This window comes from Schistocerca americana, chromosome 6 (assembly GCF_021461395.2).
Source record: "Schistocerca americana isolate TAMUIC-IGC-003095 chromosome 6, iqSchAmer2.1, whole genome shotgun sequence".
Taxonomy (NCBI): Eukaryota; Metazoa; Arthropoda; class Insecta; order Orthoptera; family Acrididae; genus Schistocerca; species Schistocerca americana.
Window position 1 is genome coordinate 536,285,510 of NC_060124.1, and position 14,181 is coordinate 536,299,690.

General features: G+C 38.4%; 1 protein-coding gene across 1 annotated transcript in view; it reads right to left on the reverse strand.

Moving 5' to 3' along the window:
* Nucleotides 1-14,181, reverse strand: part of LOC124619473 (solute carrier family 22 member 1-like) — a 264,507-nt gene that overhangs the window by 54,958 nt on the left and 195,368 nt on the right. The window contains exon 7 of the mRNA XM_047145879.1: nt 6,656-6,847. Coding sequence (XP_047001835.1) covers nt 6,656-6,847 — 192 coding nt within the window. The remainder of the gene's footprint in view (nt 1-6,655; nt 6,848-14,181) is intronic.

Below are 14,181 nucleotides of genomic sequence, written 5' to 3' on the forward strand. Positions count from 1 at the left end.
GCGAACTGCCTCCAGCCAGAACACATATGGTATATATACAGTTACAGAACATTCCAGTACAATGATTCTTGACATTTGTGGATACTTCTAGAATGTCCTTGAACCGAATACAGGAATTAAAATTTTACAGTTCAGATGATTTCTGAACTCACGACCCTCCATGCAACAGCCTAGTATCATAACTGCTACACCACAGTGACAGTGCCACTCAGCTTCTTCTGCGACACTATTAGTTAGGTTAGCCAACCCACCAGGGCAAGGTCATACCACATTGGATGGGAAAATCAGCTTTTAATTGTACTAGGGCCAAAAAACTTCTTAAAAAGAGAAATGGCATTGGTTTTTAAGTGTCCTGGGGCCAAAAACTGAAGAAAAAGCAAAATGACATCAGCTTTTAGTGTCGTGAGACTGGTGCAGTATACTGCCTGCTGATTTCTACTTCAAACTGAAATTGAGAAACAGCATTTTCCACCACATATCACAGTGTCTTGGGAGTCATGTGCAGAATGTATTGTGCAATGCATGCCTTCAATTCAGCTGCATTCGTAATTGGAGTATTGAACACAGCATCTTACAGATAACCCCACAGCCAGAAATCGGGTGGATTAAGATCAGGTGATCTGAATGGCCAATTCAGAATTCTAGAATTTCTGAAATGCCTCTGCAGCAACTCGGCACACTGAACTTGCTGTGCACATAAAATCCAGCAGATTACTTCAACACAATGGAAAAGTCAGTTACAAGGAGTTCCTCAAGGCTCAGTCCTTAGGCCAATATCTGTTGTATACACTCCGGGAAATTGAAATAAGAACACCGTGAATTCATTGTCCCAGGAAGGGGAAACTTTATTGACACATTCCTGGGGTCAGATACATCACATGATCACACTGACAGAACCACAGGCACATAGACACAGGCAACAGAGCATGCACAATGTCGGCACTAGTACAGTGTATATCCACCTTTCGCAGCAATGCAGGCTGCTATTCTCCCATGGAGACGATCGTAGAGATGCTGGATGTAGTCCTGTGGAATGGCTTGCCATGCCATTTCCACCTGGCGCCTCAGTTCGACCAGCGTTCATGCTGGATGTGTAGACCGCGTGAGACGACGCTTCATCCAGTCCCAAACATGCTCAATGGGGAACAGATCCGGAGATCTTGCTGGCCAGGGTAGTTGACTTACACCTCCTAGAGCACGTTGGGTGGCACGGGATACATGCGGACGTGCATCGTCCTGTTGGAACAGCAAGTTCCCTTGCCAGTATAGGAATGGTAGAACGATGGGTTTGATGACGGTTTGGATGTACCGTTCACTATTCAGTGTCCCCTCGACGATCACCAGTGGTGTACGGCCAGTGTAGGAGATCGCTCCCCACACCATGATGCCGGGTGTTGGCCCTGTGTGCCTCGGTCGTATGCAGTCCTGATTGTGGCGCTCACCTGCACGGCGCCAAACACGCATACGACCATCATTGGCACCAAGGCAGAAGCGACTCTCATCGCTGAAGACGACACGTCTCCATTCGTCCCTCCATTCACGCCTGTCGCGACACCACTGGAGGCGGGCTGCACGATGTTGGGGCGTGAGCGGAAGACGGCCTAACGGTGTGCGGGACCGTAGCCCAGCTTCATGGAGACGGTTGCGAATGGTCCTCGCCGATACCCCAGGAGCAACAGTGTCCCTAATTTGCTGGGAAGTGGCGGTGCGGTCCCCTACGGCACTGTGTAGGATCCTACGGTCTTGGCGTGCATCCGTGCGTCGCTGCGGTCCGGTCCCAGGTCGACGGGCACGTGCACCTTCCGCCGACCACTGGCGACAACATCGATGTACTGCGGAGACCTCACGCCCCACGTGTTGAGCAATTCGGCGGTATGTCCACCCGGCCTCCCGCATGCCCACTATACGCCCTCGCTCAAAGTCCGTCAACTGCACATACGGTTCACGTCCATGCTGTCACGGTATGCTACCAGTGTTAAAGACTGCGATGGAGCTCCGTATGCCACGGCAAACTGGCTGACACTGACGGCGGCGGTGCACAAATGCTGCGCAGCTAGCGCCATTCGACGGCCAACACCGCGGTTCCTGGTGTGTCCGCTGTGCCGTGCGTGTGGTCATTGCTTGTACAGCCCTCTCGCAGTGTCCGGAGCAAGTATGGTGGGTCTGACACACCGGGGTCAATGTGTTCTTTTTTCCATTTCCAGGAGTGTATAAATGATTTGCCTCTCAATATAAATACTCATCTAACCTTGTTTGCAGATGATACATTTGCCCTAACTGAAAATAAAAATGCTGACAATATACCACAGAATGTTATGAATATTTTAAGTAACTTGGAAACATGATTCAGTCCAAATGGATTAATGTTAAACATTTCAAAAGTCCATACAGTTAAAAACTGAAGATATCGGTATTGTTCATAATAATTAAAAATGGAAGAACTTATCTCAGTCAAATTCCTCAGAATAAACTTAGACAGAAATTTGAAATCGAATAAACGTACAGAATAACTAGCAAGTAAGTTCAACACCCTTGCCTTTGAAATGAAAATTTTAGCCAGTGTTACTCATATGGACATCAGGGAAGTAGCATACTCTAGCTGTTAATCTGTTAGTACTTATTAGATATGGCATAATTTTTGAGGGAAATTTAGGAAGCATTACACAAATACCAAAGCTGCAATAAAAGGATAATTCATAATATGTGCACTGCACAGCTAAGGGCATTGTGTTGACATTTATTTAAAGACCTAAGTTATTAACTGTCCCTTGAAATGATTCTTTTCCTACAGAACACAGCTGACCTATTCAGAAAAACCATTCTCAACACTCTTAGGACATAAAGGAAACTTTATGGTCGCCCCAAATCATTTAAAGTTGTGTGCTCAGACTCTTCAATAAACACCCATGAAAATTCACAACAAAATAAGAGGGTGTGACATAACAAATATGAAGCAAAAATGGTTAAAAACCAAGTTATGTGATTTTCTGATTGATTGATGTTACTACTCAGTGGAAGATTTCATAAAGGATCAAGTGATACTTTGAGCTGTATCCTTAAAATGAAATAAAAAATTACGATTTAGTGAAATAGCTTTAGAAAGAACCTTGTATAAATTCTTCAACAAGAAATATTACAAGTTTGACAAATTGTGAATAAGTAAATATTTCAACAAGTAATATTGTAAGTTTGATGAAATTTTGAATAAGTTAATTGTAACCCTAACATGTCTACTGTACATCAGATGTATATTCTGAAATTCTGTACATCATGAGATGAATAAACACATTTCATATTCACAGTCACCATTCTTGTAAAAGAGCTTTATCAGCAGAGCACTATCCTTTTTGGAGTCAGTCATATTGAGCATCTTGGATGCAAACTGAGGAACAGTCATGTGTCTTGTGTCTGTTGGTGTCCATATCCTGGTGCTTACAGGGCCATCTATTGGTCAAATTTTCCTTAACTTTTTTTCTTCCATGACATTTCCCCCTGCATCAATAATTTGCTGTTCAAATTTGATGTCATTTTGAACAGTGGTCCTCTTTCTACATCATTTTAAAACTGGACCTTGTATGTGTGTGTGACAAACTTTTAATAGCAGGTCATAATTATGCAAGCTTTTGGAACCAGTGGCTCCTTCTTCAGGCAGAAGGGTTCAAAGGGAAGGAAGAGGGGTGAAGGAAAAGGACTGGAGAGGTCTAGGAAAAAGGGTAAATTTCGGTAAAGTCACCGAGAGCTACAAGTCAGGGGAGACTTATCAAATGGGATGAGAAGGAGAGTTTCTTGCTCTTATATCTATTCATGTACAAATTTTAAATGAAGACAGTAGTATGTTATGTGCTACTTATTAATGAGTATTATTAACATACACTAGTGGCCATTAAAATTGCTACACCACAAAGGTGATGTGCTACAGATGCGAAATTTAACTGACAGGACAAAGATGCTGTGACATGCTAATGATTAGCTTTTCAGAGCATTCACACAGGGTTGGCACTGGTGGCGACACCTACAACGTGCTGACATGAGGAAAGTTTCCAACAGATTTCTCATACACAAACAGCAGTTGACTGGCGTTGCCTTGTGAAACATTGTTGTGATGCCTCGTGTAAGGAGGAGAAATGTGTACCATCACGTTTCCGGCTTTGATAAGGGTTGGATTGTAGCCTACCATGATTGCGGTTTATCGTATCACGACATTGCTGCTCACATTGGTCAAGATCCAATGACTGTTAGCAGAATATGGAATCGGTGGGTTCAGGAGGGTAATACCGAATGCCGTGCTGGATCCCAACGGCCTCGTATCACTAGCAGTCGAGATGACAGGCATCTTATCTGCATGGCTGTAACGGATCATGCAGCCATGTCTCGATCCCTTAGTCAACAGATGGGGACATTTTCAAGACAACAACCATCTGCACGAACAGTTCGCCGACGTTTGCAACACCGTGGACAATGAGCTTGGAGACCATGGCTGCCGTTACCCTTGACGCTGCATTACAGACGAACCTGGGTGCATGAATGGCAAAACGCCATTTTTTTGGGTGAATCCAGGTTCTGTTTACAGCATCAGGATGGTCGTATCCATGTTTGGCGACATCGCAGTGAACGCACATTGGAAGCGTGTATTCGTCATCGCCATACTGGCGTATCACCCGGCGCGATGGTATGGGGTGTCGTTGGTTACACGTCTTGGTCACCTCTTGTGCGAATTGATGGCACTTTGAACAGTGGATGTTACATTTCAGATGTGTTACGAACCATGGCTCTACCCTTCATTTGATCCCTGCAAAACCCTACATTTCAGTAGGATAATGCACGACGGCATGTTGCAGGTCCTGTACAGGCCTTTCTGGATACAGAAAATGTTTGACTGCTGCCCTAGCCAGCAAATTCTCCAGATCTCTCACCAATTGAAAACGTCTGGTCAATGGTGGTTGAGCAACTGGCTCATCAAAATACACCAGTCACTACTCTTGATGAACTGTGGTATCGTGTTGAAGCTGCATGGGCAGCTGTACCTGTACACGCCATCCAAGCTCTGTTTGACTCAATGCCCAGGTGTATCAAGGCTGTTATTATGGTCAGAGGTGGTTGTTCTGGATACTGATTTCTCAGGATCTATGCACTCAAATTGCATGAAAATGTAATCACATGTAAGTTCTAGTATAATATACTTGTCCAATGAATACCCGTTTATCATCTGCATTTCTTCTTGGTGTAGCAATTTTAATGGCCAGTAGTGTATATACAAAACCATGTTACTTAGGTTGTATGGTACCACACCCAGTCACATAATATATTCAAATAATTTACTCATTTTTGTTGTTGTTTAGATAAAAAGATCTGATTACTTCGTTACATACAAGTAAGGCATATTTTTTGTTTACACATTGCACAGATAAAGAAATAACATGTTTACCATAGAATACATGAATTACATATTGATCTTTTGTTTAATTTGCTCCAAATCTTAAATTCTCTTAGTAAAATAATGAAGAAGTATTTTGAATTACAGGCATACAAGTAGCTTGCATGTTGAGATATCAATATATGTAGAAAGTATCTTCTGAATATTAAACAGAGAAGAATTACAGACTGGGTAGAGGAATAGTTTATGCATTTTTCACATTAAAGTACACACTAAGATTACAGTGCTAGTGAGTCACAATTAGAATCAATCAACTCATACAAATATCTCGGAATTTTTTAAAAAGTAGCATGAATTATCACGGGTTGTTTGGCTCTTGGAAGAGTGTTATGGAAATGCTGAGAAACCTTAAGGATAGTCACCAATAATCCCTTTAAAACCACCTCGCAAAGTTTCAAGAACCACTATTAGGTGAAGAATCTAGAGAAATTCTTCAACCCCTTATGTATCACTCCTATAGGCACTACCTTCACAGTGTCATTTAAGCAGTCATTCCACCAGTATTCCATAAAAAACCAATCATGATTGAATGCAGAGTACCCTCTGCCACACACAACACAGCAGTTAACATAGTATGTGTGTAACTGTAGATGCAGAAGTGCAAGGCATGGTAACTCCATTAACTTAAGTACCAATATGTGTACATATTTGCATCAGAAAAGATAGCTTATAATAGTACTGCTGTCCTGATAGTTTACATTTCTACAAATTATTTCTCTCCTCAATATATTTTAAGATTAATGAAGGTTTCTCATTGTGTAATAGGATAACTGGGTATTTTACTTTCATTAACTTTGTCGACTTAAAAGATAAAATTAAGGGCGATTCAGAAATTTATTTTCTAATGTGCCCCTACTGTTACCATTTCGGTTTATAATAGCTAATATACAACACCAATAAGATCACCTATGGATTTGCTGTTCACTCTTGCCAATTTTAAAAAAGAAAATCACTGGATAGCAGAGAGTATATTATTGCTCAATTTGCTGTTACATTATGCACTACACACTACAGCAGCTGATAACAATCATTAAAGATGAAATTAATTAACTGCAAAGTGTGGCATTGAACAAAGAAGACGTCCTATGCAAGGAAAATGTTCTCAAAAAAGTAAATACACTGGTATGCTTATTGCGGAAATATAACTGTCAACAGTTTAGAATCTTACTACACATATTGCTACAAGAAAGAACTCTAGGTATAGTTTGTGCAAATACATACCAATAAACAGCAAGCAGAATATAATTTCTCCACTTGCAGTCAGGTTCAGACATGCATTCCAAAGAACAATCTCTTGTTTGAATTGTAACTTTCTGGAAATGTACATCATACAACACTGCATCATCAGATAATTCTCCAAGCTGTGATTTAAGTGGCAAGTGAAGTTCCTTTTTGTATTTTTTCAGTATTGTCCTGTATATTAACAACAGATATAGAGTTAAATTTTCTGTCACAATCTTTTTATACATGTTAGAACTGAAATGTGATGCAGAAGATCAAATTAATTTGTAAAATCATAAAAAATACTCTAATTTACATGAAGGAGCATTAAAATTTTGACTGTATTGAATCAAATGGCAGAGTAATATGATGATAAAATGACTGAGTAAGACAACTGATATGACGGAGTAATATGACAGCAAAATTTTTTAAATAATGTGCTTTAATTAAATTTTATAGTTTAGTAGAAGTGTTATCCCCAACCTAAGCAGTGGTCATCACTGTTTTTACTGTACTTAGAACGCAAGAAGGCTGAGTAGGGTAAACTATGTTTCTTCACAGAAAATGCTGATCAGTAGATTAACAGCTGCAAATATAGAAATATGGAGCAGATCCACATGTCTTTGTATCATTTCTGATAAAAAATTTCCTTTTTCCTTTTGTTATCTAGTCTATATACAGTGGAAAATCCAGTATTATTCAACAACGATATGGCAAAGATAGAATGCTATTCACAACACACAAGAGGGATTGAGAATGTCTGTCTTTGTTCTGTTTCAGAAGAAGGACTTTGTCTGAAAGCTTAACAATGTTTTTCATTGACTAAATACCTCCTCTGTGTGGCTGGTAGCAATCTACCCTTTCCATATTGTTGCTAATCTATACACATAGATTAATGAAATTTTAAAATTACTTTATCCGCTGAGTTTTTCTGAGTCATGTTATTTGTAGTAGAATTTGCATTTAATTTTTTCCAGTTATATTAATGTTCATTTATATATGTATATGTACATAAAGTTTAAAGTGTTTGGTTTTTAGTTGGTCATTGCACACTGAAAGATATGACCGTACTAGCGTCTGCTCCAAAAAACTGATATATCTTCATTTAAAGCCCTGTTTTCCCTCAGTGGAGACAAAAACTCCGCCTTCTTTTGGGATATTGTTTTTAGGGGAATACTGATTTCCAAGAGCGCTGTTTTTTTTCAGAAATTCTGCACTGCATAGTTTGTATAACACAGCCCTTTAGGGGACTGGTGTTACCAGCAAGCTGCAGTGTCATTTTTCGACTGGGGTGCTGGAGATTTAGACAATTTGCAGGAAGATGTGCCAGTCACTGTATTATTTCAGATGTAGTATTTCATTCCTCGAATAATGTACATGGGCTTTAATATAAAACATGTGCATGAAAATCAAACTATATATATGAAACTCAGAATAAATACTGTTAAAAGAATGTCAATAAGTAGTTCGGTAAAATATTTTCTGTAATACTACTGGAAATGCAATGCAGTTGTATTTTATAATTAATTTATAGGTAATATCTTATGCATGAAAGGTGAGTTTATAAATATGCATAATGAAAAATACAACAGTCAATCACAAATATGAAATGTAAGTGTGAATAGCCTGTGTCGATATGTAGGAACATGCTTCATATAGAACTAAGTAGAATATAGTCTCATTATGAATCTGTGTAAATTATCAATTATTTTACATAAATACTGTGTTAAGTCAAGCTACAAGCTGATCACCATGATTTCATTGTGGTTATTAATATAAACATTTGTTAAAAATACTTTAAATATCTGAAGGGTTGTACCAGTGAAAACTCCCTAGCATTATTACTGTATAATAAATTCATGCTAAAAGAGGGCTTCAAATTAGAGTCACTGACTGGTAACTTTGCAAGCTGATACAGTAAAATTTTATAGGGAGAAAGCAATATTAATCATTCAGTAGTGTTGATTAGGTAGAGTTAACAATCACTGTCCAGTCTTAACCATCTTACAAGGAACCCTTGAGTGCCTGGTCAAAAGTTCAGTCTTTAGTAAGGCTTACCTGAAAGTGTTGTTTTAACAGTTATGACAGAAAAATATTAGCTGTCTATGACTCACTGTGTGTGTCAGGAGGATGAGAGGAAATGAGTCTGGGAAGTGCAGAGATCAACCTTCTATGGGGTGTATGTACTATACTTCACAAAACGGACATTATCAACATTCAAGGAATGTTCAAAACATACCATTAACTTGCACCACAAAAACCAAACGAAAAATGGCATGCCACAGTGATCATAAAGGTTCACACCATTGGCACATTCCCTGCAGAGGAAGATTTGACGCCTTGCCTGTATTGCGTATCGGTTCACGGTTCGCTGAAATGTGGCTCACATCATCGGTGTCCGGAATGATGCAAGTGTCAATATAGCTCTGTATGATGCCACTTCACCACATAGGTGCTCGCTGGGCTCTCTATATCAAAGGGGTCATATCACTGCGTAAACTGCTGCAGTAGCGGACAGCTAGATCCCGAAACATTGTTTTTTTGTTGGACATTTTTACCATACTGCTTTATTTGGTAAATACATATCTTACAGGAAACAATACAAACAAATCGTTTTCACAAACTTTGCACTCTCCAACAAGTGCAATCTTAAAATGTCATTATTGTTTTATTGCCTCTTGCTTTTTTATTTTTGAAGGATATTTTACCCTACTAATTTATTTCCAAAAAACACAACCAACTTACACAAACAACACAAAAAAATACTTATTAACATTACATTTGTACAATTTAAACACTTCAATCATAAAAAGCCATTCCTGGAGGTGATTTTCATTGAAATGACTGATGCACATTTTTGGTTGTCCTGAGAAGTCATTGCAGGAGGTTTCAAATTTCTTGGTTTTGTGTTTGCAGCTTTTTTGCCTTCCTGAGAAAATTCCTATTGTAGCAAAATGTGCAGTATCACTGAAATTTTCTTGCCAGTCCCTCAATTTTCCCGAAAGTATGGGCTTTCTTTCATAATGGAGGAGTGGTGAAGGCAGCACATCCATATAAATGCAAGGCAATGGACTCTCTGAAAATTCGACATGACATTCTCTCCTCAAAGTGCTCTTTTTACAATGCAGAATCAACACATTTAATATAGAGATCCCTAGTAGAAGTTCCATTGCAACTTTTCTCCATCGTTTCACTCTCTTGTGACGAAGCAAGCTGGGATAATTTTAATTCCCCTCTTGTTTTGTCATCTGTCTCCTTAAAATTCATTTTTTAATTTTGACTTAATTAACATTAACATATGTCAGTATAATCTGTGTTTTCATAAAAGAGATAGATTGTCCCTCAGTTTTTAATGAATATAAAACTAGATCTAATTTTGTGGTTAGTTTTAGACATGTAATTGATTTTCTAATTTATTTTGACTATTCCTATTTAGTATCCTTTATTATATAGGATGAAATCAGTCATTGTTTCGTAACTTAAATTCTATTGTTGACTGATAAACAAATATAAATTCTGTACTAATTGTAAACATTTGGAAGACGAAATACTAGTAATCTTAAAGCATCTATTTGGATCTATTTGAAAACATGTTAGCAAAACCATCCCTTAATTAATTCCATAGTAATTAACAGTTTTGTCAAAAGTATTGTTTGCATATTTATATTTGTTATTTTCATGATTTAAACAAATCGTTCAACCTAACTCTTGCAGTAGAAGAAACTGCTAAAAAGAACCAACGTTTTGATGTATTCAGTTAATTTAATGGGTTAAGTTTTAATTGTAATTTCTATAAATTTAACTTCAAACAATGTGTAATTTCAGTACCTATTATTGTGATGATATATGAGGGCCTGATTTTTGGTCACGAGACAGTCAGTCCATGGCCGAGTTTTAGACAAGTAACCTGTGCTGGTTAGAACAACAACAATGCTTCAAATTGACAGTGTAATAAGTGTTAAACAATTAGGTCATGTGGAAAAACAATGATAGGGTCTGCTCCATATGTACCCGAATATTCTGCAAGAACTGTGAACTTTGTGGTTAGGTTTTACTGGGCGTAGATGTTCAACAGTAAACTATTATAGCAGCATGTGGATGGCTCGCCTGATAACTATTAATGAGGCTTATGGAAAGTTTAAACAATAGTGCACTGGCCATATAACTGTGTATTAATGGGGGGGGGGGGGGGGGGGGGTTGTGAACGGTGAAATTAAAGTACTGTGAAACACAACTGTGCACCTGTCATCTACATAATTTACAGTACTCTGTGTCGGAATGCACAACCCATTTCTTCAGCCAGTGTAGCAATGCAATACATCGGCAGTGAGGACAATCAACAAACAGAGAAAACAAAATCAGGAGGAACCAATACACTCTTTATCAATGGTGAATAATACAAAGGCATCTGGTCACTGAGATCAGCAACTTTTTTGCACTGCAACACAGCCTTTGGTTTCATTATAATTTCTTCTTTTCTGTTCTTTTTCCCGGTGTTCTCTAAAACATCAGTATATCCAGGAACAGTTGAAATCATTAGAACTCTCAGTTAAAAATTTTAACTCCATTATTGTTCTCTGCTTCACATATTTCCCCCTTTCTAGCTTCTCCTCAATATCCTTGGGAAGTCCTGGTATATTTGAATGAATTGTTCCCCAGAGAAGCATATTTTTATTTAACAACTTATGCACTAGAGAAATGCTTGTATAGAAATTGTTAGTGTAAAGAATGTAACCTTTTCCAAGAAGAGGTTCTTACACTTTACAGCCTCGGTGTGACCTGGACCTTGCAGTACATTGTGTTCCCCTTGATAGATATGCAAGACAAAAGTGTAGCCTTTCTCTCTACAAATTTTGTACAGTTTTATGCCATACCTGTGAGACTTGTTGCGGACATAGTGCCTAAAAATCAATCCTCCTCTCCAAGAAATCATAGATTCATCAATTACTACATCTCTCCCATGGGTTAAAGCATTTTGAAAATTACTCTGCAGATGTTCAACTACAACTGTACCTTGTAAGTCCTGTCATTTACGTTTCTAGAAATTGATCATGAGACATAATAGCTTTTATAACTTTATTCTTATACAGTGCATTCTTTGACCAATAAAGTGAAATTTCTGGGGCCTCATTTAACCCTATAATTAGCATTATGCCAATAAACTTACCTATTTCTTCATCAAAAGCATCAGCACAATTGGCTAGTCAAGATCTTTTTTTGCCTGGCATTTTGGAGAGTTTCTGTGCTGCATGTCTATTTGTTTCAAACACTATATTGTTAAAATATATGTCTTCTGTTACCAGCATTTTGTAAATATCAGAAGGGATGTCAAAATTGGTGGAATATTAATTTCTGAATCCTAATTAAAAAATTACTCTTGTTATATTTTTTTATATGTCCATCCTATTGACTGGAGGTTTTTGGGACCACAGCCATTCACTAATGTAAGAAAATGAAATGCCTACAGCCATCCTTTTGATGTTATTCATTGTGTAGCTACCAGTTCTGGCGCTTCAATGCACAGTCGTCAGGCCTCAGTTGATGCTTAAGGAGTTATCACAATCCATATACACACTGCACCAGTAGCCAACATAACTGGTTTACGCAGACTATCTGCAATTGTGATGTCAGCACTCAAACCATCAATTGTTGGCAGTTGATGGAGTGCTGACATCTCTTTCCAACAAGGATGATGCACTGCATGGCTCAACAATTGTTTCAATATCGCGTTCACTTGCTGAAAATGAATTGTGATCACTGTACTCCTCATGTACATTGTCTGCACAACCGGGCACATATGACAGCACACAGTCCACTGATTCATTTTGTAGAAATGCTAGTATTTCATCTGCCACTTCTTTCTCACTCTGCAAAATTCCTTGGGTTCCTTTCTGACAAAATGCCAACTGCAACAACTATTGTTGCAGATATAATGCAATGTTTGCCTTGTTTATCATCGCCTTTATTCTGCTTTGTATCAGCACCACTAGCACTGTAGTACTGTTTAGTGCTATTGTCTAAACAGTACAGCTACACTTCATAGCCTCGTTCTGTGTTCACCATTGGATACCTCAAGTCCCATCCCCTGTTGTCACTGGGAGCCAATATTGTGGTTGCATGGTAGACAATATGCGCGGTGTCGAATGCCATAAACATCATTGACCTTTTGCGACCTCACACTCAAAGGGTTTCTTTTTAGAAATCTGTGCACTTGTCAAATGGTTCAAATGGCTCTGAGCACTATGGGACTTAACTGCTGAGGTCATCAGTCCCCTAGAACTTAGAACTACTTAAACCTAACTAACCTAAGGACATCACACACATCCATCCCCGAGGCAGGATTCGAACCTGCGACTGTAGCGGTCGCGCGGTTCCAGACTGTAGCGCCTAGAACCGCTCGGCCACTTCGGCCGGCTCTGTGCACTTGTCATTTGATTCTTTTCATATTATAAGTAGAACAGTGCTTCCTTCAAACAGTTTTTATGTCTGCAAAATACCAGACTTAATAATTATGTTTCCAGATGAAATGAAATATTACTTTGTTGGTGTTAGTCCTCATGTATATAATAAATTCTGATTATCTGACAAAGTGCCTGTAACTATATTCAGCACAACCATAAAGTACAAATGACAAAACCATTTTTGGAATTGCATCAAAAGAAAAGTTCAGTTGGTAAAACAATTAAATTATGTGACAGGATCGCTGTCCACCCCATACTTTCAGGAGCAAAATATTTATTATCCTTGACTTACAGATATACAAGTGAAAGTGCTTGGTACTATCTTGGCTTCCAGTTCATCTATGAGGAGGAGGGAGGAGTCAGCAGGGAGTGTTAAAGAGGAATGGCAAGGCACTCAGAATCTAGTATAGGAGAGACACACCTGTAGCAAGGAGAAGGGTGGACAAAGGCTGTACTGGCCATACACTAAATGAAACACACTGCGTAAAATTCCTTGGTGTCCAACTCAATAACAAGTTAAAATGATTCTTTTCATATTATAAGTAGAACAGTGCTTCCTTCAAGCACAGTGATAAACTAATCAGAAAGTCCAGTTCAGTGTGTTTTGGCCTTAGAAGCACTTCTCATTGTGTTGAGCTAAATGCAGTATTATTGGCCTATTTTGTAGTGTTTACTTAAGCAATTATTAATATGATTGTTTTTACTTTCTATGTCATATTTGTTGTGCTCAGTGGCTATAGCTATATTCTTTTATGATCTTTCTCATAGACAGTTTGGCAGTTCATTTTGTACTACTAATCAAACAAAAGACAGGTTACACAAACATAAAACACAAAAATATTAAGAAATTGACATTAAACCACAGTATCAAGTGAACAAATATGTGATTTTGCTTTAACTGAAAAGGTAAATTCACGATGTGTCTCACTGATATTGAAATAAAGTTAATTACGATGTAAATGTCAGGTGTAATCAGTACTTAGTGCATTGGATAAATGATGCAGCTGTAACATTGGGTGTTGAGCAACTTCAGTCTTCCATATTCCATATAACATTGTAAGGAGC